This window comes from Natrix helvetica, assembly GCF_964273705.1.
Source record: "Natrix helvetica genome assembly, chromosome: 4".
Taxonomy (NCBI): domain Eukaryota; kingdom Metazoa; phylum Chordata; class Lepidosauria; order Squamata; family Natricidae; genus Natrix; species Natrix helvetica.
In genome coordinates this window covers 119,838,235-119,863,293 of record NC_138550.1, presented here as the reverse complement: position 1 = coordinate 119,863,293, position 25,059 = coordinate 119,838,235, and the positions used below count along the sequence as shown (strand labels likewise).

The window sequence follows — 25,059 nt, the reverse complement described above, 5'->3', positions numbered from 1 at the left end:
TAATAATTATAATTATAATACTGATTATAGTAAGAACAAGAGCAATAATCCTCATTACAGTATTTAACTGAACCAGCAAACGGTTTCCAAAATGTTTTGATTTTGTAGTCAAGAATACAGTATTTAAGAATTGTGGCAGGTTTACAGTTTAAAAAGAAAAAGAAAAAGTTACTTAGTTGGGAAGATATGATTTATTTTAATTTTATTTGAAATTAATTTCCTTTATATCTTCACCCATCCTGCTTTCAATAAGAAGTTTGGGAGCAAGGGAGTTTCTTTAAATTTATTTATTTATTCTATTAAGAAAATCTATATGGCTGCCCTCTCGCTCTAAGCTACTCTAGGCTGCTTACAGGCAGTAAAAACAGTCTAAAATAAATTTAATAAATAAATAAATGTATAATTCATTGTAATGAAATTCGAGAAATAAAGTGAAATTTGAGAAAGGCATTTCACTGAAACTTTAGTTTGAAAAGGCTACGGAAGGGGTCGCGGGGGGGGGGGAGGGAGGAAGTGCAACTTAAAGCAAGTGCTTATGAGAAGCTTATGACTCCTGTTCGCATCATCTTGGACATAGAGTCGTTATGTCCCTTGAGGAATTGGAGTGGTGACGTCTTTTCTGATACCGATTATTACGTGACTGCAACAACAAAAATGAAAAGTCATCGGCAAATAAAAATCCGAATGCCACATCAACAGCGAAGGAAAATAAGCTAGACACTCGGCAAGACAACAAGAGAGAGAGAGAGAGAAAGAGAGAGAGAGGTTCCTGTGTGCAACCGAGAGCTGTTGATCAGAAAGCCAAGTGTGCAAAAGATCTGACAGCTGAGAAGGCGGATGGATGTCAGCGGCAAACAGCGTTAGGCTCCTCAACTTGGAAGACACAGAAAAGGAGAGCGGTGAAAATACCAACGGACGTCAGAAGCAGCTCGGTGAAGATAGAAAGTCTGAAACCTCGGAAGAACACAGCTAGCTCTCACCTGCTGCTGCTCTGATCGGCTGGGGCTCTTCCCACCTAAAGAGCCCGCTCTTCTTCTATTTCCCTTGCTCTCGGTGTCTCTACACTCCCTGGCAGGCTCTACTTTCTGCAAACTTTTTTTTCCTTTTTGTAATTTGAGCGGATTTCCTCTCCCCCCCCCTTTAAGTTAGGCAGACAACCAGTCGCTCTGCTGTCTATCCCACACGCCCCCTCCCTTTCTGCGGTTTCCTTTTTGCCCATCAGAGAACGGAAGGCAGAGTAGTAGAGAGGCAGCGATGCTTCAAGAGGATTAACTGTAGCCGCCGAAACTTGGAAGGAAGCCTCTGGGAATCCAGACTCAGTCTCGCTCCTCACTCTCTCGAGTTGAATGGTAAGTTACACTAGATTCAAGTGCGCTGGGCGATGATTTTCGCATCCTGCCAGCCGAAGAGTAAAGGGAGTTGTAGTGCAACAGCTCTGGAGGGCGCCAGCTTGGGGACAGCTAAGCGGGATGAATGGCTCGTAAATCAGGGAGGGAGGGGAAGGAATGGAGGAGGGAAAGGGGGAGGGAAAAGGCGCAATCCCAAAGGCAGCTTTCTCTGCGCCTGGTGGGCCAAGCTTAAGGAGCCTCTTTCTTAGCGGGGACCAGGGCCCCCAGAAGAACCCAACAGTGACAGTCGCTCTCTTTCTTTCTTTCTTTCTTTCTTTCTTTCTTTCTTTCTTTCTTTCTTTCTTTCTTTCTTTCTTTCTTTCTTTCTTTCCTTCCTTCCTTCCTTCCTTCCTTCCTTCCTTCCTTCCTTCCTTTCCTTCCTTCCTTCCCTCCCTCCCAGAGTGGCGATGTGCAGCAAAGCGTTTCTCGCCCTGCTGCTTTATGGGCTGATTATGCACTGCAGCGTCTACTGCTCACCTGCTGCCGCCGCTGCTGCTGCTGGACTTCAGTACCCCGCGCTGAGGTAAGTGCCCTAGTCTGCCTTCCCCGCCCCCTAGCCAGAGTCCAGCCTTGGCTGCCGTCGCCGCCCGGCGCTCCTGGCTCGTCTGCTCCTTTGCCATTCGGCCGTCTCACTCGGAGCTGTCCAGGTTAAGGCTCGCGAAGCCTTTAGTCCCTCGTCCAAGGCGACTTCGCCACATCTGGCAAAGGGGGAAGGCAACTTCTGCCAAGACAGGCTGGAAGAATTGAGATCGCAGAGGGGGCCCTCGCCTGGTTCTTCCACTTGTATGTATGTCCCGCCTGGGGTAGAAGTCCACTGGGACTCTTAGATTCAAGAGAGGCCGCGATTCTTTAGGAGCGTGGGAGAATGGAACGGTCAGGAAAACGTGCGAGGTTACAGTATTTTGACTGGGGTGTGTACATATGCGTGTCTGAGAGAGGGAAGAAGAAAACGCGCGTGCGTGCTTGAGTGCATATGCATGTATGTGCGCGCGCGCGCGCGTTTTGCTTAATTAATTGCTCAGTGGAAGCTTCCATCTCTTCCATCTAGCCTCAAATTGGCAAGATTAATTCTTCCCCTGGTCTTCCTCCAGAGCAATAATTTTGATTTGGGGAAGGGGGTGGGTGGGAGGAGTTCCGTCGGACTAGGCTTTTCCATCACAGTCTCTTGGGAATCCCTGACTAAAACACAAAGTCAGTGGCTTTCCCTTTTCAGGTTAGACTCCTAAATAATCCCAGAATAATACTCTAGAGGTGTATGTGTAAGGATCACAATGGATAAATCGCTTTGTAAGTGTTATCTACTATCTTTGAGCTTATCTCCAGCATGAAGAAAACAATGTAGAAATTCTTATTAATTCTAGGCATTAATGATGGCCATGCTTACTCAGAAGTAAGTGCCAGTTATACCAATGGAATTTATTTCTAAATATGGGTATGTACATAATTTTCCAAAAGTTAGCCTAAAATATTTAATAAATATTACTCTTAGATCAGTGTGTTACCTAGTAGCCTTACAGCGAAACTATGTAAATATCTATGTAGATTCAAGGATATGATTGTTATTATTATACACTAGAACTCTATTTATTTCTGATCTGGAATTTGTTGCCCATAGCCTATTATCTAGAAGTTACTAGAGGAAGGTAGTTAAAACACTGCACCTATTACATGGCTGGTACTATGAATTAAGGTTTGAATTAAGGTATCTAATACACAAGGAAATGATTCCTTTTGTACATGATAGTTTTCAGAGAATTGCCAAATCATCTGATTTACCTGATCAATGCTCAATGCTTGTTTCAGTAGATGCCTGTAAATTGGCTAATTTGAATGAGGATTGATCACAGTCATCCCCAGGGATGTAGGTTAGCATGGGGAACTGGAAACCTGCCTTGGAAGAAAGCAGTGGCAAAACATTTCTGTAACTAGTAATAAAACCACAGAAGCTGAGATAGATTCATTGGTGTCTTAATTTTATAGCAGTTTTTAATTCTCTGAAATTTAGATTAATTGAAGTGTAGTCCAGACTGAAGTCAAGCAGTACTTGGCGTGGGCCAAATCTTTTTCAAACGTCAGCATTGGTTGGCTAATGATTTATGTCTGCTGACTTTCTTGTAAGATTTGAACGATTGGCTAACACAGGTTCTCACAATGGAGTTGTCTGATCCCCAAGGATTTTCAGTTCAGTTCAGTTGGTTTCTTACCTCATTTCCTGTCATTGTAAGGAAATGTAGGAAGATTGTTAGACTCCTCCTTGCCCCCACACGTCAATCATTTATTTATTTTTCATGTAATTTGTTTCTGGAAGGACATGATTCTTCTATAATAATATCTTCTAGGATGTGTGTTTAACTATCTCATTGAAGTCGCTTTCTTCCCACAATTTCTGCCCAAAATTTAAATGTATTTGTTTAGCAATAAATTCCAAACCAACCAGTTCTTTAAAATAAATTTACAACTGTCTATTGAATAAGAAAAACCACATTACTTTGAAGATTTAATACTATTAAATTCAAACTCTGGCTGGTTTGCCAGACAGGTTCTAAAGATGCAAAGAAGGATTTAGTGTGGGAATCTAGTTAATGTCATGTGCCATAAGATTTATTTCACAATCCACAGTGGGGGGTCAATTAAGGATGGCTGTTGCAGTATTCCCCCTTGCACTTCTTAATATAAAAAAAATTGGTAACTTCCAGGGAGAGGAGAGAACCAAGATAGAGTATGTGACGGAAAAAATAAAGCAGAGACCAGAGGAGAGCTGATAAGATTTATACAGATTTCTTGCACAAAATAAAAAGAAATGCGCTCTTTGGCTGAATATTCAGGGGCAGTCTAGATTATTGCCAATTTAATGCCCAAATGAATCAAATTAAGGCTCGGCAAGGGGCAGAATGCGGACCTAGTTGGAACATTTCGGAAAATCTCCCAAAGCTACTTGAGGGAAATCATCTTTTGTCGAGGAAAGCCGTTCTAAGCGTTGCTTCTGGAGAGGAAAAAGACCCACACCCGACTTCCTCCCCACACTGAAAACTGCGAAGTCCTTTAGGGAAGCTTTAAGAAGTTCAAGGCATTGCTGGATTCTAGTCCAGACGAATTGGGAGGCGCCTCTGCGCGGGAGAGAAGGGAGTGTGAGAGGTTGGGTTTTTTTATCCCCTCCACCAATCCTGGGCACAAAAACAGGCTTTCCCTCCCACGGGAAAGGGGGGACTGCGGCGCACTCTTGGCAATAGCAGAAAAAGCAGCCAAACAGCGCAAATTGCGCTGATGCGCAGACTCCGAGATTGTCCTGAAACGAACCAGCTTTGTCCACACCCACCCTCGGGTTCTCGGGACGGTTATCCCGGCTTGTCCTTTTCCCTCTCCCCGAATCCCACCTGTATGGGATGGAGTGGGTGGGCGTGGGCGTTGGAAAGCAGCGGCCCAGAACCGGGAGAGGGACATTCCTGCCCTTCTCGGCTCAGAGGGCGCCTGCAGCCTTCCAAAACGCCCGAATTAGCGGCCGCGAAACACTTGAGGGGCATCTATTATTGATCGCTCCTGCCAGAGCTCCGCCGACGAAAATAACTGGCGGAGATGCACAATGACCTAAAAGCAGGGAAACGGCGGGGGGGGGGGGAACAGGAGGCGTGGTGTGTGTGTGTGTGTGTGTGTGTGTGTGTGTGTGTGTGTGTGTGTGTGTGTGTAGGGAGAAGAAATGAAGGCTGCAAGGAGGCGAAGTGAGGAGGAAGGAAAGGGTCCTGTGTGTGTGTGTGATGGACGCACTCAGGTAGCGTCCCCCAGGCAATGATTTCAGTGTTGGGATCCTGCGTCTGTCAACTCCGCATCGCCCAGAAACGCGCAGAGGCGCCCGACAGAGTTTCGTTGCCTCGGGAGGTTGGTGGGCGAAAGGGAACAACCCCAGAAAGTGCAAGTCCGCCGGGAGTAGCCACGCTGTCTGCATTTCTTTGTTCCGTGGCAAGCTTGGGTGTTCCAAGCCAACCCGATAGAAACCCCTGTCTCCGTTGCCCTTCCAGTTCCAGGGTTGGTGCCCGAGGCCCCATTTCTTCCTTTTTGGGTTTCCATTGTCCTGGGGGTCGGGGTGGTGGTGGAGGACTAAGAAATACACCCGCAGGTTAAATGAAATCAGTTGGCACCTGGGTCGGGAAAGGAACTGAGAGTCTTTAGACTTGATAAAAAAAAACCCAATCCCTACCCCAAAAGTGCGTTGGTCTCTCAGATCCGCCTTTGTCCCTTTGCAGAAGGGGGTCTTTTGGCAGACTGAAAAGAGAAGGGCGACACAAGGCGCTAGGCTAGCGGGAGGCGCTTGCTCAGGGTTTAGACTGAGTTTTTATCTTTCTGTCCCGGCCCTTCTTCCCAAAAGATGGGCAAACGTCCCAGAGTTAGCTGGGCAACCGGTTCCAAATTCCCAGCTTGTACAGGAAACTGTCTTTGCTCTCCTTTGGAGGTTGTCGGGTTGAGCAGCGGGGCTTTAACAGGATGGCGGTGCTCTTCTCTCTTTCCCGGGAATACCCACCCCCCTCTTTAACCAGTCGGAGGTGGCGGGTGGGCCCACTCCTCTGCTTACCGACTCTTATCCGTCCCCTTCCCAAATTGCCCCTCCGCTGCATCTCTCCCCCACTCCCACATTAAGGCGGCGCTTGTGCGTCTGTTCTCCTTCAGTAGGCTGGAAGATGAAATGTACGACGAAGAGGGCAACACTCTTTCGGACTATGCCTTTGACAGCGAACCCCTCAGTATAGCCGACCCTTCCTCCATGCTGGACGACATGTACACTTTGTATTACCCGCCGGACAAAAGGTGATTTCGTGTTTGCATTAATATGAGAATTTTAATGATGCGCCCGGGGAGCGGTGGTCCAGGGCTGGTGGGGGCACTCACATCTCAGCCCACATCGGTGGGTGTGGCGGGCGGATTTCCCTTGCGCTTCCCAGCTTTGTCTTGAAGGCGGGGAAAAAGAGAGAGGGGGAGGGAGGGAGGGAGGGAGGGAGGGAGGGAGGGAGGGAGGGAGGGAGAGAGGAGAGAGAGAGAGAGAGAGAGAGAGAGAGAGAGAGAGAGAGAGAGAGAGAGAGAGAGAGAGAGAGAGAGAGAGAGAGAGAGAGAGAGAGAGAGAGAGAGAGAGAGAGAGAGAGAGAGAGAGAGAGAGAGAGAGAGAGAGAGAGAGAGAGAGCGAGCGCAAGCAGAATCAACTGGCGTCCCTCTGGAAGAGCCCGGAGGCAGCCCGGGAGAACAAGCCAGGGAAGGAAGGGGTGGCAAATACAGCAAGGCAGATGAAATCAGACTTACCGCTTCTCCTCCACGCTGGAAAGCGAGAATCGGGAGTGGGTAGCCATCAGCTTACTTCGACCGGAAAGAGAGAGGGGGCGGAGGGAGGGAGGGAGAGAGAGAGAAAGAGAGAGAGAGACAGCTGGTCTTGACTGTCAGACGCCGCTGCCAAGATAGGCGCGGCCCGGTCTCCCTGGGGAATACCAAGGAGTAGGGGCCAGATTGATACCGGCGCCCTCCCAGGAGTCTTTCCCTGCTCTTCGGTGGTTTATCGGCTTGCAGGGGGAGGGGAGGGGGAGAGGATGTCCATAGTGTCTATGGGAATTGGGTAATCAGCACCTCTTGTTCTTATTAATCGGCGCTCTTTCCACTTCTCCCTTTTAGGCGTGCAGATGAACTACTTAACAAAGCTTACAGGAAAGTGCTGGGCCAGTTGTCTGCAAGGAAATATCTGCATTCTCTGATGGCCAAGCGGGTGGGGTAAGATGTTACCTCTTGTTTGCAGATTCTTGTTTGTTTGTGCTTGTGTTAAGAAGGCAAAACGATCAGCTTTTAAAGAAACAAAGCTTAATGACAGCCCCACCCTCAGAGCTGCTAAATGTATTAAACACCATTAACCTATTATTAGATGCTCAGCGATGTATCTCTCCCTCTCTCCTCCTCCTAACGATATATGCTTTAAGCAAAATGGACTTTCTTTCCATTCCATTCCCACACTGGGCATGTGCTTGAATCTCTTGCAGTCCTGTCTTCAATGGAAGAAATGAAAAATGCCTTTTGCATCAGAGTACTTAATCCATGCACTACACACATTTCTTCAGACAAATGGATTTTTGATTTGAGTTGCTAGCCTCCTAGTTGGCCTGTGTTCCAATAGCTTGGTTCATCCTGGATGTTATTGTGCAATGTACAAGATTTGGGTTGTAGGCTTGTAATCCAAAATGTATTTTTATGGAAATTTATTTCCCCCATTTGGTCTCAGTGGAATTTCGTTCTGGACAAATTTGACAGGAGTATTGATTTGGATGCAAAAGTCAGGTCCTTCGTATAATATTGCTTCCTTGGCCAATAATCTCCTTGCTCTTTTTCTCCTCTACAAGTCTGGATGCAAAATTCAGAACAATATTTAACCCCCTCCCCTCCCTACAGATGCCATAACCTTTTATTGTTACCCTTGAGATACCAATCTGAATATCCTTAGTCTATTGTTTGTATATTCTGGAGGGGTCATTAAAATCAGTTAGACTAAGGTCTCTGATTTGCAACTCTGAATTGTGCCACTATTATTCAACAATGCTGTTTAATATGATACCATTGGCATCACCCCACCAGACTGACTGCATGAAAAGCTCAGCTGATAAAAAAACAGCCTCAGTTACTGTACACTTCAGTCCTTTATGGATACTGCACCTGCTGCCCAACCTGCTCTGTGATGAATCAGTGCTAAAGGTCTATTTCTCAGAGGGAGAAAAGATCACATTTCCATTGATCCAGGTATAGAGTTATCAAGAATTTTGTGGCGTGAAAATTAAATGAATAGGGCAAGAGAAGGACTTGGGAATAGAACCTCCCAGTCATAGTGGTCTGAAATCAAATCTCCCAGGCCGATATAAGCCCAGCATGCTCATCATATGTGTCACTGTATCTATCAGCAGAAGGCAACATTTTAATGAAGGGGGGAATGAATTACACAATTTTTTCATGAATAATGCAGAACTTGATGAGCTGGTCTCCCGACTGTCTGCTTGCATTGTGATCAGTCTTCAACTTCCGCTGCATGTTTAGAGAAATCCTTTGTCTCCTCCTCAAGAAAGAACCTACCACTGATTCCTTTTGCTTCTACCCCATAGTCTACTACATGTTGCTTTAGCTGTTCACCAACCAGCCACATAAAGAAAAACAAAAACAACACTCCAATTCCCACCCAGCCCAAATTTTTATTAAAAAAAGGGAATGGGAGCAATCAAGACAGGCAAAGCTTCTGGTAGGAGGTTTGGAAATTTGCCTGGAAGAAAAGAGAGGAAGTGCTGGCTCTCATTCGCATTGCAACCTAAAATGCAAAGTAAGCAGGCTTACCAAAAGTTAAAAGGATCTTGCTAATAAAAGAAACAGAGTTCAAGAAAATGCTTAAGGAATCCACACAGGTGTGAAAAATGCTTCTCCAGAACATAGCTATTGGGATCTTAGTCACTGCCAGTTTCATTGACTGTCATTGACTGTCAGATGTTTCTATTCTGTACATGTTTTCTTCTTCTTCCTTGCCCTCCCTAGAGATTTTGCTTCTGCTTCTATTGGTGCTGTCTGTTGATCCCAATGTTGTACCAACCATGAATTGCTTTTCTTTCTTTGCCTTTCAGTGGGGATAGCAGCCTGGAGGACGACTCAGAACCCCTTTCCAAAAGGCACTCGGATGGCATATTCACAGACAGTTACAGCCGCTACCGAAAACAAATGGCTGTCAAGAAATACTTGGCAGCAGTCCTGGGTAAAAGGTATAAACAAAGAGTTAAAAACAAAGGACGGCGAGTAGCTTATTTGTAGCGGATGAGCTCCCAACCACTCCTGTGTACACAAGAGTCCCCCGGGGGGGAAAAAAAAATCTGAGAGAGGACCACCCCACCCCCAAAGTCATTTCCAAACTGACTGATCAATCACCACTCTCCTGTGTTATCTAAACATGTTATTATGTATGAAGTAAAGCCATTAAATGACTATTTTGATAATAATACTGTTTTTCTTTTGTACAAAAAAAATTAAATTAAGAGTAAGCACTAGAGAAACGCACAGATCTACTTTGTGGACCAACCCTTTAAATAAATAGATATAAAATAATAAATATTGGATAAGGATGCATAGTGATAGAGCTTTCCCCAACCAGATTCCCTTCAAATGAGCTTGATTACAACTCCTATCATCCCCAGACAGCTACCTTACTGTTTGAAAGGTAGTGATTTGGGTAAAACTCTGGGGCAGTGAACAGACCTGACAAATAGTCCTTTAGTGGTTAGCTTTGCACAAAAAAAAAAAAAAAAAAAAACCCACACAAAAAACCCCCGAGGGCATTCCTCTAAGCTTATGTTTTTTTATAAAATAGAAGAGATAGAGAGTAAGAGGGAGACAATCATTGCTTTGAATATGATTCCTATTTTTGTAATGGAAAATAAAGGAGAGTATTTTTTATTTAGGACAGGGTTGAAAGAATAACTGCTCTCCACTTGCTATTGTACATTCACAAAAAATATTCTTTTCCTAGGGGTTTAGATGCTCTCTTGAGTAGAGAGCATCTTTGGTCCCTGGGAATCTTTCCCGAAAAGCTCTTGGCCATTACTCCCCTCCCCATCTCGGGCTAGAGAAGGCATTGCCTTACTTCCTAAGAATCAGTCTGCCCACCCACCCCACCCCACCCCACCCATGAAGAGTTTACTCGGGACTGCACAATATGCAGCATAAATCAGCCTGCTGCCTTCTAGTCCTTTTTTTTGGGGGGGGGGGGACGCTCCTCCTCCCACTCAGCAGATCTTCCTGCCACTTAGAAACTATGGGAGAACTAGCCCATTTCAGTCCGCTTAAAGATTTAGGGCTTAGTACTGTACAGCACTGCAGCTGTTCAGTGAGTAAGAGAAAATGTACCCACCTGCATTTTTCAGGGAAAGATACCGTGGGGGAAGCCCTTCCTCCAAACTGTAAGAGTAGGTTGGTTTCTAAGTGCGTTTGCGCACAAGCATCTATTCGTACTTTCCTTTTCTAGAAATAACTACCAGGAGTTAGAAAGCTTCCCTTAAAGAACAGGAGAAACGTCTCTTCCTCAGTCCTTCTGAGTTTTGGACTGACGCAATCCAGGCTCCAAGTCCAATAAATTGGTTCTCTCGCTTCCGCGCAATGAAGCGGACGGCACCACTTGGGAGGGGCAGAAAGAAATGCTCTACCGCTAGAAAACCAGTTCATCAGGGAGATGGAATCCAGACGGGACTCTTCGCCTTGCTGGACTCGTTTTCTAGCAAGGCACGAAATAATCCGAGGGGACATCCCAAAATTCGCACCGTGTTATCTTCCAGCTCTCCCCAGAGATTTAGGGCCCCCCCCGCGCTACAAAGGATCCCGTGCACCTCTCCAGTGCTGCCCAGGCGCCCTCGCATCTTGCTCTAATGGCCGGCCTTTTCTCTTTGGAATCGCCCCTCAGGGCCTGGCCAGGGGGAGCCACGTTTTCCGCCTTCGGTGTTGCCCGTAGATTTTACGCATCCCTTCCCTCATGGCCTCTCTCGCAATGTTGTGTTTTCCATTCGGGTCATTTCAGTTTGTTTTGGCTTGAAAACAACAACGAACAAATTATATTGTGAACGCCTCAGGCATTTTTTGAGTTTTGTTATGACGCGAGCTCTGATTGTAAGACCGTTTCAGGCCCCCTCCCCCTTGTTGTAGCGACTATATATCTCTATATCTACTACTAAATACTTAACGCACTATTACAGAAAAGGTTCTTTTAAAAATATATATTTTAATTCTTTTTGGTTCCTTGTTGATTTATTGAGTTTGGAGGTTTAAAATGTATTTTTCTACATCATGGCTTTAACCGCTTAGTAAAATTTATTTCATACAATCAACTTTTGTCATACTAGAATGTGTAGTGTCCATCTGCGCTTCAGTTTCTTATATTTATAAACTTTCTGTATGGAGGGGGATTTGGAGATATGATGGGGAGGTGGGCGAGGGGTGGGGGTGGAGTGGAATGATTTAGAAATGAACTAGGAAGGTACTTATTTTCTCCCCTCCTCCGGCGAATGAACAGCTAAATGTATCTCCTGATTCAGTTGGCAGAATTTGGATTTAATCCAATAAAAGTGCTGCAATCAAAAAGCTTAAAACTGCTTTCCCTACCTATATTGGAACCAAGCTAAACTCCTGTTCATTCACCTATCTAGCCTATGGTGGGCCTGAGCACAATGCTTCTCAGATATGAATAAACCGAAGTCATCCAAATAACTAGGAAAATGAGCAGTAAACCAACTATTTGGTTTCCACTGGAATCAAGGACACTTGGTTTTTTAAAACCAGCACAATCTTCAGCATAAACAAAGGTTGAGGCACCTTCAACACCAACGACAACATTTGTTAGTATTTAAGGTGTCACAAGACCTTTTGTGGTTTCAAATAATAGATTTACACAGCCTTCTCTCTGGAAAACCATTGTACTTTCTCAGAATTCCCTAGTCATTTCAATGAGAAAAAAAATCCTATTTAGACATATCCCCCCCCCTTAAACTAGATATATTGTTCATCCACTTTTTGTGAGATTGTTTTGGATTGATTGAATTGGGGTTTAGGGTGGTTAGAATGTAAAGAAATGACCTTCTGGATATGAAACACTTCATGCCCTCATTCCCACCCTTTTTTGAATAACTGAAAAATGGGTTGAAACCTTGAGAATTTTATTTCCAAAACAGGAGTGGTAAGGGGGGAACCTAGTGGCAAGGTATGCTCCATTCCTCACCCTGCACATTTGATAAAGATTGGCTATATATCCAGCCACTTACAGCTAATTTCCTCAATATTTGTATATTACCCAGCAAGTGACAATGATTTCAGACAGCTTCATACTTTTAGGCTCCTCCAGTCCAAGAGATCACTTCCTTGTTTTAGAGTGTAACTGCTTCACCTGTTTTCCTTCTAGTTATAAACGAGCGACCACAACAAATTCTCTTAAGGTGCATGTATGTTTTTTTTTAAATATTCCCTTTCCAAGGGTGATCTCAAACGACCAGTGGAACTTTAGTCTTGAACTGACCGCTCCGCTTGATTTTACCCCAATAACCCTTTCCATAGGAATTGCCAGCTGTCTGGCTCAGTCGGCCGGGGGCATGGGCTGAGAGTTTTGGGAGCTTAGCGCCCTGACCCTTGTCCCATCAACGCGGTTAACCCTCTTGGGGCACCCGTTGGGAATGGAATGGAGCAAGTGCCATGGGGCTTGGAAAAATAGGGCAGATTTTACACCCGGTCTAGGCTTGGCTTCGAACCCCGCTCTTTCCCTTAAAGCGGAGAATTGCCCTGTGCCCAGCCGGGGTCTGGACTACTGAAGCTAGGACAGCTTTCCCCAGGGCTCCGAAGAGGCCATCTGCAGCCCGCGGGCCTTCGCCCCGGAGCGGGGATGGAGCTGAGCGCATCCTCCCTCTGAGTTTCGCTTTCCCGTTCAGGCCATGTGCCGTAGGACGCAAACTTTCCGTGCCTTCCCTTCTTCGCCTTTTAAAATCGCCACGAGATCACAGATGGCTATTTAGTGGCCCTACAATGCTGCAAGACATCCGCTTGCCTTTCTTTCTTTCTTTTTCTCCCACCCCATTTTCCTTTTTAATCTTTTGGGTTGAAATTTCTCGCGAGCCGCTTCTCTGACGAAAACAGCGGGCAGAACTTCTCCCGCGGGCGGTCGTTTTTTTTTTTAAATGTATGTTTCTGTGTAAATGTTTTGTGTGTGCGCGTGCGTGTGTATGTGTGTCTGCGCGCGTGCGTCACGTGCTCTGTGCGGAGAGGACGACCTCTGCCTTTGGCTTGCTTGTGGCGATGAGCTTCGCCCAGCCGGCCAGAAAGCTAGTTAGTTGCAGCCAGTCCGCCGGGATACGTTTTTCTCTCCGGCCAGTGATCGCCTGTTTGTAGAATAGCTATCGCCAAGAGCCTTAAATCCAGTGGATACCCTTTGGAAATCCAGTGATCACTGAGGTTAGATGTCAGTCTTTTGGAAATATTTATATCTATATCTATATATCTATTTTTCCTCCTTTTTCTGTGTAGCAACTTGAGTATCACAAAAGCACTGCGGCAAGAATTTAAAAAAATATGATTTTAAGCACTCATGGTCTCCGCTGGGACTTTGAGCACTGTTATTTTAAAGTGTGTAAAGTTTGTATTAATAAATTTTTGTAAACAACGCAATTTTGTCTACTGTTTGGGGAGGCTGTGCAAAAGAGCCATTTAAGTAAGTCTTGCTTTTAAGTTTACATGTCAACTCCTTCTTTGGAGTTATAGAAAAAGCCTGCTTATCTTGTCCCTCTTTTAGTTCCACTGAAACATGTAGGTATCAGAAAAATCATTTTAAAAAACCCTTCCCATAAATGTGGTTTCTAATAAAGATCAGAATATTCCCAAAGATTTAATTGCAGCTGTCTTGAAAAAAAGACATAGATGTTCAGCTGTCTGCTTTTAAAGCCACCTTTTTAAAGAATCTACAATTAATTTAAATTTATCTAAGTACATAGTGATAGTTATTGATCAATCCATTATTTTATCATGCATTTTAAAAAATATTAATTTATATTTGAACAGTGATAGAAAAGATGGATGATTGCTTTCACCATTTACAGGCATCATCTGGCTTGGAATTGTGGAAACTGCGGTTAAGATCTGTCTACCAAGTCTGGGAAAGCTGTTTTGGGCATTAGTTTATCCTAAGCAAGTTCACTAAAACAAAAATAACTTTCATGGGGATTTTATTCTGAATAAACCAGATTAGTGATGCTATCAAGATAAGAACATGGGCTGAATGCAGGAGCTAAATCAGCAGCAGAGGTGTTTATCCCTTTTCTGAATGAAGTCATGCACATCACTGTCCCAAACAGCAGAGAAGAGAAGAGTGGGAATGGCCACCTGGTTAAATGGTTAAATTCAGAATTTAAAATGATCTTACTGCTGCACTGAGGAACAGGATTCTACAGGAATTAAGCATGACCTTTTTATGGATTACATGCTAATGAGCTCATACTTATCCTGGAGCAAAACAATTGGAAACCAGTGGATTGCATCCAGAGTAAAACTTGCTGTTTTCTTTCTGGGAGCATTTCAGAGATATCCCCGAGGTGGTTAGCCAGACCTCACCTGTATGCACTTCTTTAGCCTTACAATCCTGCTTCACAATAATCACAATTATGGCTGTAATGGAAACAAGCTTCAAACAAACCAGCTTTGCTCAATAAAAAGCACTGAACCACAATACTTTTTATAATAAAAAGGACACACTTGATTCTCTGGCCTCTGATACACTGTGATAACATGTTTTAAATACTTTAAAACATTTAGACATTATTTTAAGAAGTCACAAAACAATGGTTGTACTGTAAAGCCTTATAGTCTGTCACTGGATCTCAAATTTTCAGTTTGACTCTTCAGCGCCATCAGTATGCAAAAAATTAAAGGGTTTCCTTAGGAAAATGTGGCTGCCTGTTGATTTGACAGCATAAGAATTCATAGCAGAGTATTCTAAAGGGAAATTTAAGTGTTTCAGGTATAATTGGAAACATTCCAGTTCCCCATTATGACTATGATTGCTATTCCTAAAGTAGATTAAGAGCTGTATTGAACTAGACTCTTAAAGTCCCTCAAATTTTTTATTAAAAAGCGAATAGACAGCTGTGCCATTCTTCTCCTAAGAAGACTCCCCTTGTATGAAATATTCAAGACAACAAGTAATCAAGCCACCCAAGAACTGCACACTAAGAAGCTTGGAGGGAAAAATAGGTAATGAAATAGTAACCTTATCCTGTTATAGGCAAATTCATCGTTAAACCTATGCATAGAGATAGTGGCTTGACACTATGATACCGAATACTTGGAAGAAAGTCCAGTGAATGTCAATTTTAGATTTATTGACTTGAGGAATTAAATCCATTCAATCCCTGTTACTAAACAGGAGCCAAGGAGGGTTGTTAATGTCAGCCCACCAAGGTACACCAGACCATAACCATCAACTCCATGGGAAGGGTACAATTACATTTACTGAAGTTGGCTACAAGAACAGAATCTTGCAAGTCTGACTGTGCTGTATACCACATACTACTCCTTACAATTCAATGAATTAGATCTGTTTCTGTCTGAGCACTTCTATTGGACTATGTTCTGGACTTTAAAAAATGCAGCAGTCATTTTTGCCCAGCCAACAGGTTCTGCATATTTCCATCAAGGTCATCTTCCTTACTCTACAGTTAAGAAGCAGTTAACCCATGAACAATGAATTTCAAGTATGTAAATAATTTTGATTGGATGGACTGATCTCTAATTGTGGAAAGAATAGGGTGTAATGTGTGGAAAATGAGGTATTTTTGAGGCAACATTATGGAATTATAGCTGGGAGGATACCTACAGTCTGAAATTATTAACAACTTACATCCTGGAGAAAGTTCTGCGATACCTGTAAACTCTACTTTCAGTTGAAAAAGACAAACATTGGTATCTTGAGGATATTAATAATTACCTTTATTTTTCCTCTTCTAAAAATATCCACACAATATTATACACATATTGCAATGGGCTGCTTATAAAAGTCCTATCAAGAACAGAACTTTAGTTCACATGTGCTATCATAACTAGTTTTCTAGTTTGGAGAATATTGCCAATTTGCTAGGTTATTTTTGTAACACATAATTTTAAGAATGACATGTTTATAAGAAGGCAATATGGGTATAGGGCATGTTACTAAGATCCAGTACGAAATAAAAAGTCAGCTGCTCTTTTTTTTTTTGCATAGAACGATATGATGTTTGATGGACACATTGATCTTAGTTCTTCAGTTGCTATGTTCCGATAGCATCTGGAATCCAACATTTCAGATTTATATATTTTTGTATATATATATATCAGGAGGATTAGAGTGAAATAACCATTTTATTTTTATGTGGGAGGAAGATGAAAGGTTTTTCAAAGGAGATAAAAAAACCAAGTCAGATAGCACCTTTTCTGATTAACAAATTCTATTAAAGGACATAAACTTTCATTCATGAAAATGTGTTGCTGAAAAAAAAAATGCTATCAGATTCCTCATGATTTTTGTTGCTGCTCTACAACATTGTACTTAACAAGTAGTAAATACAAATGAAATTACCTTTAAAAAATAATACGACAACAACATAGTAATTAACATTCTTAAATATACTTTTCAGAATGATAAATAACATTTGTAGTAGAATTGAGAATTAAGACATTGGGAGAAATTATAAAAATGTAACCCAATTTAAAGTATGGCATCTTACAAGCCTTTTTTTTTCATTTGGGAAGGAGGAAATCCAGTTGTACAAATAGACTTCTGCTTACGCAGTGGAATTTCTCCCCTTTCTTAAAGCCCTCAAGCCAGTGCTAAGTCTGCAGTAGAAGACTCCTGAATTTCTAGAGCGGATCATTTCACATAGATCTAGAAGGCAATATAAGTCCTTGTGACTTTCATACTATGGATATACGGAAGTTGAAGAATCTATCTTGTACAGGGCCATACCATGAAACTTGACATATTAACCTCAGACACGCATGGAGAATCACCTCAAATACATTGGACATCATATGTACCATATAGATACTGTAGGTATAGAGAAGTTTACTCCTTGTTGCATTGAGCCAGTGTGATCTAGTGGTTAAAAATCTTAGGTTAGAGAGATCTAGGTTCAAGTCCATTCTCAGCCATGGAAGTTCTCTGGTTGACTTTGGGTCAGTAATTTTCCCCTTGGGTCAACACAACTTGTGAAAAAATAGGAGCCATCACTATGGCTTCTGCCTTATGTTAAAAAGAGAAAAAGCGAGATATAAATCTAAGAAACAAAAAATAAATTCATAATTAAAGCCCAGTGAACAACAGTGGCCAATTTCTGCTCAAGTGAAGCTGACTGATTGCATGGGGGTTTTCTTTGGCAGGTAACATTAATTAATGTTGGCTGACATGCATCATTGAACTCGCTTCAGGGACAATAAAAGCTTTCTACTGATCTTGGATCAGTATGATGAAATTAAATGGAAAAGTTATGCCAGCATTATAGACAAACATTAAGAAACTTGCAGTGGGGATGGGTGATTTTTTAAACATTAATGAAATTATGTGCTAGGTGAATTTTACATTGTGACTTTATACCCAACAGAATGCACAAATTAGAAGCAGATTTAAAAGGTAACGGTAAAGTTTCCCCTCGCACATTTGTGCTAGTCGTTCCCGACTCTAGGGGGCGGTGCTCATCTCTGTTTCAAAGCTGAAGAGCCAGCACTGTCTGAAGACGTCTCTGTGGTCATGTGGCTGGCATGATTAAATGCCAACGATGCACGGAATGCCTTCCCACCAAAGGTGGTTCCTATTTTTCTACTTGCATTTTTTACGTGCTTTTGAACTGCTAGATTGGCAGAAGCTGGGACAAGTAACGGGAGCTCACTCTGTTATGCGGCACAGGAACTGCGGTCCTTTCTGATTGACAAGTTCAGCGTCTTAGCCACTGAGCCACCGTGTCCCTCTAGAAGCAGATTACATGTCCTGAAAAAATAATTTGTGCAGTTATTTGTATTCAGATAATCATTAAACTGATGGATTGTGTACTCTTTGCTGCTAAAAGTTTGGTTCCATTTAGCGACATCAAATTATAGACAGTCCTAGTGATGACCATAAGACAAACACTGATGTCTAATTTAACTTGCTGTTCCAGAGTATTAGGAGAAAATATTTAAAATTCCAGCAGGGAGATGAGTTGTTTAGAAATGAAAGTTAAGCATCTGTATCTCCTGTTTCCAAATTTAACCTTTCCAAAATGATTTTTTAAAAACAGTTTTCACAATTAAATACATTAAGCTTGTTGTACCTCAAGCAACTTTGGAACTAAATTTCTAGGTAGAAATGGCTGATACAGTAGTAAGGTCTGGAACTGTCATTTTTTGCTAATGCAGAACCATGTGGGCAAATAGGTTTATAAAATTTAATTTGCTTTTTAGTGGATTCAAAGGTCCCCAGTTTTATCTAGTGCAGGAGACACGTGGAGACGAAATTCAGGGGATTTTTGATTATTAGAAACAACTCAAGTCTACATAACGTGAACAGAAATACCTATTTCTTGATGCTTCTAAAGTCTGTCCACCCCCCCCCCCCCAAATAACAGTATATTTCAAGAGGAACTGTGTGGAGTGGAACATAATGGTGTTATTGCTCTCATTAAAATATTTGGAATTATTGACCAGTGTAAAAGAAACCTACTCATTATCTACCAATAGAGTTTCTCTTCCTTTTGTTCTTTTCTGCTTAAGAGAAGACTTCTGAATATAGGAACTGTGAATGATGGTTCAGCCAGAAGTACCTCAGAAAAGTCAGGAAGAATTTGAATATGTTTGTGGAGTCATGTCTGTTGAACATGGAATGTTTCTTGTGACTCAGTAAATAAACATTGCTATTAGTTCCTGTATCTATTCAATTTCTTAGCAATGCAGAACCCTCTAGATATATTGGGCTCCAATTTAACTCCTGTCATTCCCATGTAGAATGACCATGTGCTGGAACACATCTGGATGACACCTACTTGAAAAGGGGATGTCACTAGTTGTTTTGGTCTGGAAATGAAGAAATTATTTTTCTGTGCAAGGTTGTCTGGTTCCCTCCTTTCTCTCTCTCTCTGGCATATGGTAGTGCTTAATCACTTAAATTAGTTGGGTATGTTTTACTCAGTATCTCTTGCCATAAATACTATTTATTGCAAAGAAGTAAGAGCTGCCCTGCAGTTCCCAATTCATTGCCAAGGAGCAATTCCTATGCAACACGAAACCTTGGCATTAGTTTATTTCTATTTTTGTTCTTTCTGTTTCTTGAGTGTTTTATCTCAAACAAACGAGAAGATAAAAGGCATGACCATACTAGCAATGACTCTTAGAATTTGGTCTTGGCGTAGGGTAGGTCGGCTGCTTTTATCTGTTCTTAGGACACATGTAATTGATGCAATCTGCTTTGGAATTGTTTTCAGCAGTGATAATATTGGATGACACAAACACACACATTTAAATAAAATCAAAACTTACAGACAATTTTCATAGGGATGAAACTGCAAGTTGGTCTCAGAAACAGCCTTTCCCGTGATATGAGCCATAGAAGAGAATAAAAGAGTTTGTTTCATGATATTTCATTCACACCTCTATTAACAGCACTGATATTACATAAGGCATATAAACACTTATATAAAAGATGGCTATGTGTACAGGCATAATTCTTAATGCCGTGTTTAAAGGAATACTCAAAGTATGAAGGCTAATATTTTGGTCAACCAGTGCATGAAAAGTAGTGAAAATGACCACTGAGCTGATTGGGCTGCAGTGAAATGACTTCCAAAGGGTTAAAGCTTTAATCAGTTGTGGACTGATCAAGAATGAGAAATGTGGCTGCAGGCTGCAATATTGTGCTCACTTTTTAAATGATCATTCAAGCTAATGGTTTATAGCTGCTTTTCATTTCTTTCTTTGTAACCATTTCTCCCAATGGTGCTCTTAAAAGTTAAAATACTTATATGTTGGCCACATCTAAACTAAGAGACAGAATTTAATTCACCTTGATATCCTTCTTTAACAAGTTTTGAGGAAGGATGATTAGAGTCCAGAACAGCAGAGTGAATCAATTAGTAGCAGAATAAAGTTTGGTTCAATAACAAATTTTAATTCTTATTTTTAAATAGCATTTTCCTCTTAAAATTTAGTTTTTATATTTCATACATTTAATGCAAAATAGAAACATGTAGGTGTTAGGAGTTTGTTTGTCTCACAGACAGACAGACAGACAGGCAAACATTTATTAGATGACAAAGCAGAAAAAATTATGTGCAAGTAAAAAAGAATTTTCAGGTTACTTTATGCCTTTCTTAGCATATTGGCTGTTAAGCAGTTGGATTAGGTTCAGAAGCAGTATAATGGTCTCATTACTATATTTTCTATAAAGATGAAAGAAGAAAAGGAGAGAGAAAGTGAAAAGGGGGCAGAAGAAAAAGCTGCGTTCAGAAATCCATCTGGCAAGCCAGGAGCTTTGGTTGTGAAAATGTGAGGACCACTCCTCTGCTGCTGTTCTTAATAGGTATAAATCACTAACAATGCGTCACATTCTGATCGAAGGGTTTTGCTCGAGGCATATATGTGGAGAATAAATTCCTTCCCTTTTACATATGTTCCAAGAATTATTTTATGGCTAGCTAAATGTCTGAAAGGCAAAAGATCTAGAGCTTCTGTCTACAATCCTGATCTGAATCTTAACTTTTTCAGAAGTGCCATAAGGTGAAGATTGATTTATACTGGCTCCTTGTCAGACACCAAAGTACTTACACCAGAGTTGCTGCCTTGAGGTAATTTAGCAATTGGAGGCCTGGCCTTGGCAAGGCACACATCATCCCTCAAAAGATTTGTTAATCCAGAAGGAGGTCTTTGTATTCATTTTTTTCAGGTTGTGATCCTGACATTTTGCTTGCCTACAATCTATCTCTTTCCTCAGAGAGATAGGAAGACAGGTTTTCTTTCAATTTAATTTATGGGAGTGAATTTAATTGAGGCCATGGAAATGGAATTTTGATTCTATTATTAATTATGTTAATTTTAGGTGGCCATAGGCAAATTGAACATGATGGATATGGAACAAGTATAAACAGTTAGGTTTGAAAGGAAGTGCTAATTTAAAACGGCCAATTTCCTTTTGACACTTGGAATTTACCAACCTATATTTGTATCAAAGTTTCTACACCTACTTTCAGCCTGACAGTATTAACTTTATCATCATTCTGTTACTATAACTAGTGTTTAAGATACGTTTTTAAAACAGGACATCAACTAAAATATTCCAGAGTGAGACAACAAGGGTTGAATTTCCAATATTCTTCATGAACGAAGGCAAATGTATCAGTGGTGGGAGTCATTTTTTTTTACTACTGGTTCTGTGGGCGTGGCTTGGTGGGCATGGCATGGTTTGGTGGGCAAGGTTTGGTGGCCGTCGCAGGGGAAGGATACTGTAAAATCTCCATCCCACCCCACTCCAGGGAAGGATACTGTAAAATCTCCATTCCCTTCCCACTCCAAGGGAAAGTTACTGCAAAATCTCCATTTCCTCCCGATCAGCTGGGACTCAGAAACTTCTGAATACCACCTCTGAAAAGTATGTGTCTCAGGATAATGTTGCAAGATCCACCCCAGATTGGATCTTGCAATATTGTTCTATCTCGTAGTGTAACAACAACGTGATTTCCATGGAATATTTTACTCTGAAATTAATTTTCATAATGATCCATTTCAAAATTATAGATTCAAAAATGTTTCTTTTTCTACAGTTTCCTAAATAACACTGCAGTTCTTCTCTGCTATGATAATTTTAGATTTTAAAGACATTTTTGATAATATCTGGGGACTGATAGTTTTATCTCAACACCCCCCCCCCCCACCTTAAGCTGTTAACAGGTGAAGACAGCGGTGTTGTTATCTGTTGGTAAGCTCTACTGAAGACATGAGCAAAAAGTACCAGAGTTGTAAATTGCAGGCAGATTGTAAATTGATAGCAGATTAACTTTTTGTGTGAAAGTAGCTACTGCATACCAATCACAAATTTGGACAGACCATGACAGGCTGCATTCAGATGTACCTGCAGTCACAACACACACACACACACACACACACACACACAGGCATATATGCATACAGTGATATTTATTATTAATTGGTTCATTAGTGCAGGGGTCGGCAACCTTAAACACTCAAAGAGCCACAAAGGTCCTAACCGGAAGCCCCTCGTTCAGTTCTGGAGCCAACAGGAAGACCAGTTTCTCCACCATAGAGTCTCCTCCTTGCGTGGTGTCCTTTTTCCTCTACCTGTCCTAACCAAAAAGCCCTATCAATTGTGGAGTTGACTGGTGACAGGGAGCCACAGCAGAGGGATGAAAGTGTCAGGCCTGTAGTTATGTTCCTTTTAAGATCTTTGGCCTGCCACACTTTCTATTATTTCACTCTGCTGTTTCATTAGTGTAGTAGTTGGGAGGGGGGAATAGAAAGGAGTAGAATTGTGGAATGTGTTGTTGTCATTCTTTTCTAGAAGCCCAAGGTCATCTTTTGTCTCTGCACCTCTGAACCTGACCGGAACCAGCTGGGTGGAGATACCAGTGGGGCCGAAGAAGATTGGACCATGTTATGGATTTATGGGTGTGGGGATAGGATCATGAACTTTCAACTGGGTGGAATCCCAGGAAGTTTTCAGATTTGGGATTCCACAGTTCGTTGCCAACATGTCTGACTTATTAAATTGGAACTTTAAGGATAGTTTTGCCTTGGACTCTGATTTAATTCTACATGATATTTGGAACGCTGACAGAAAGAGCCACATGTGGCTCCAGAGCCACAGGTTGCTGACCCCTGAGGTAGTGGAAAGCATGTATAGAGAAAAGATAATACCAATATGGCAAACCTGGTGGGTTTTTTAAATAAAAAAATCTAATATCGTGTAATGTTTTACAAATAAAATGTATGCAAAAACACGTGATGAAGGAAGTCAGGGAAGGACAGTTGAGTAAGCTGAGACTACCAAAGCACGCAGCAGTCTGGAACATAGATAATTCTGGAGAATTGGATTTCTGAGACAGGTCATCCTAGCAAAATGTATGATCTTTGTTAAAACAGAAAAGAGTTGTTTTTTTTAAAAGAAAGGATCAGAATCTACTGGAAGATGAGATAATCTGGATGTCCCATGCACTTATCATAAGGAGTGAATCACGGCGAATCATTGCCACTGATTTTGCTGGTTGGTCTTTAGGAGAACAGGCACAATCAGGCTTGTGGTCTTCAGTGATGGGCTGATAGCATATGTGACAGCTATATTTCACCATTCTATTAAAAAGTCTATTGTTTCATTCTGTGATGTCCACTTTTCTTGTCCTCTTGGGTTTTAACTGGGACACATGACCCTGGCTCATTAACAGTATTTATTGAGCTTTATAACCAGCGTTTAAGAGCCCATCCACATTTCCTAAAAGAAAGAGCTAGACAAAGAAACATGCTGGCTTCAGCAGTTTGTGTAAAAGCATTTTGAATCTTGATAATTGAAAGGTGTATTAAGGATATACTTTTTTAAATGAATTCCAGTGATATATTATATCCCGTGCTACCATTCTTGGATTTGATTCGTAATTTGACAGGCAAATGTTTTGAATTGGATCTATAAAGTGCATAGGGCAGTATATTTTCAGATTTTTGTATAATACATCCTGCCAGCTCTTCAGTGTTTTAAATTCTTTTTTGTAAATGTAATGAGGTATAGGACGGAGAGCTGCAACCAAGACAAAGGTCAGATAAAAGAAATCTGAGTCCAAGCAGAAATGTTATTTGAGAAAGTGTTGCAGGCATGACCCTCTCTAGTTCTCGGGAGGTTAAAGGGAAAGAGAGCAGAAGTGCATTCAGACTGACAAGATTTCAGCTGCGATAATCTTCTAATGAAAGAAGTACCGTATTTTTCAGAGTATAAGACACACCCTTTTTCCCTCAAAAAAGAGGCTGAAAACCTGGGTGCGTCTTATACACTGAATACGGCATTTTTTGCCTCATGAAGCCCCGCCCTCTTCACCAAAACGGCCGTGCAGAGCCTTTAGGAGGCTTCCAGAGCACTCCTGGGGGCTGGGGAGGGCAGAAATGAGCGAAAAATGGGCCGTTCCAGAACACTCTGGAAGCCACCTAAAGGCTATGCATGCCCTTTTTTTTTGTCAAAAAACTGGCTTATTTTCACAAAAAATGGGCCGTTTTAGGGAGGTCTGCAGAGTACAAAAACTTTTTAATTTGCCTCTTCAAAATCTTGGTGCGTCTTATACTCTGGTGGATCTTGCACTCCGAAAAAATATGGTATTAGCTCCAGAGTTTATGATTTCCAAGTTTCCTCTATGGAGGGCTGTTATTGTAAGTCTAAGTTGAGAGAATTAAGAAAAGGACAAAATATCTTACATTAGTTTCAGTTTCTTGAGATGGGTTTTTTTTTGGGGGTGGTGGTTATTTTATAAAAATTAGAATGTAGTAATGGGCTCATCTGCCTCACAAACGGTATTTTACATCTCCTTGCTTTAATTATAAAAATAGATTTGACATCTCTTATACGCAAAAGGAAATCTCTGATAGTGGACAACATTGGATTTTATTCAGAACTGAAGTAGAATGAGAACACCCATATCTGACAGATTCATGGATGTCAGATATCTAATGACACTTAATATAAGTAATTGTACAATTTTCTATTGGGGCACGCCTGACATACTCATGAAGAAACTAATAAGATGCTAATTTACAAGTTATACAGAAAGTAAGGTACAAGCTGTTTGTTGTGACTCTACTCCCATCAAGCTGTGCATTAATGTTTGTATGGTATAAATAACACACTGTATTCCACCCCCCATTACATTAATACAACAAAAACATAAAGCGAACAGCAGATCACAATATTTTGGTGGACAAGGTATGACTCTTCAGGTACTACTGAATTCCAATCTGTATTAGCCTTTGTCATGCCAGTGGTTAAAGACAATGGGAATTACAGTCCATGAACAATTGGAACCTGAGTATAAGAGAAGCAGAGAAAATATTAATTGTCTTTACACATACAGTAAATGCATACATGTATGATTTATGAGATTATGATTAATTGTAAAGA

General features: G+C 41.6%; 1 protein-coding gene across 2 annotated transcripts; it reads left to right on the top strand.

Annotated features, from left to right (window-relative positions):
- Window positions 1-710: 710 nt before the first annotated feature.
- On the top strand, window positions 711-11,328 carry ADCYAP1 (adenylate cyclase activating polypeptide 1). 2 transcript variants are annotated; one of them, XM_081953418.1, is made up of 5 exons: window positions 711-1,349; window positions 1,789-1,911; window positions 6,051-6,185; window positions 7,035-7,130; window positions 9,008-11,328. In XM_081953418.1, exons 2-5 carry the CDS (start codon window positions 1,796-1,798, stop codon window positions 9,189-9,191), a joined length of 531 nt encoding a protein of 176 aa, XP_081809544.1. In that variant the 5' UTR covers window positions 711-1,349; window positions 1,789-1,795; the 3' UTR covers window positions 9,192-11,328. The 2 variants fall into 2 exon arrangements, with proteins under 2 accessions (XP_081809544.1, XP_081809543.1); XM_081953417.1 differs by having other exon boundaries at window positions 6,048-6,185.
- The last annotated feature ends 13,731 nt before the right edge of the window (window positions 11,329-25,059 follow it).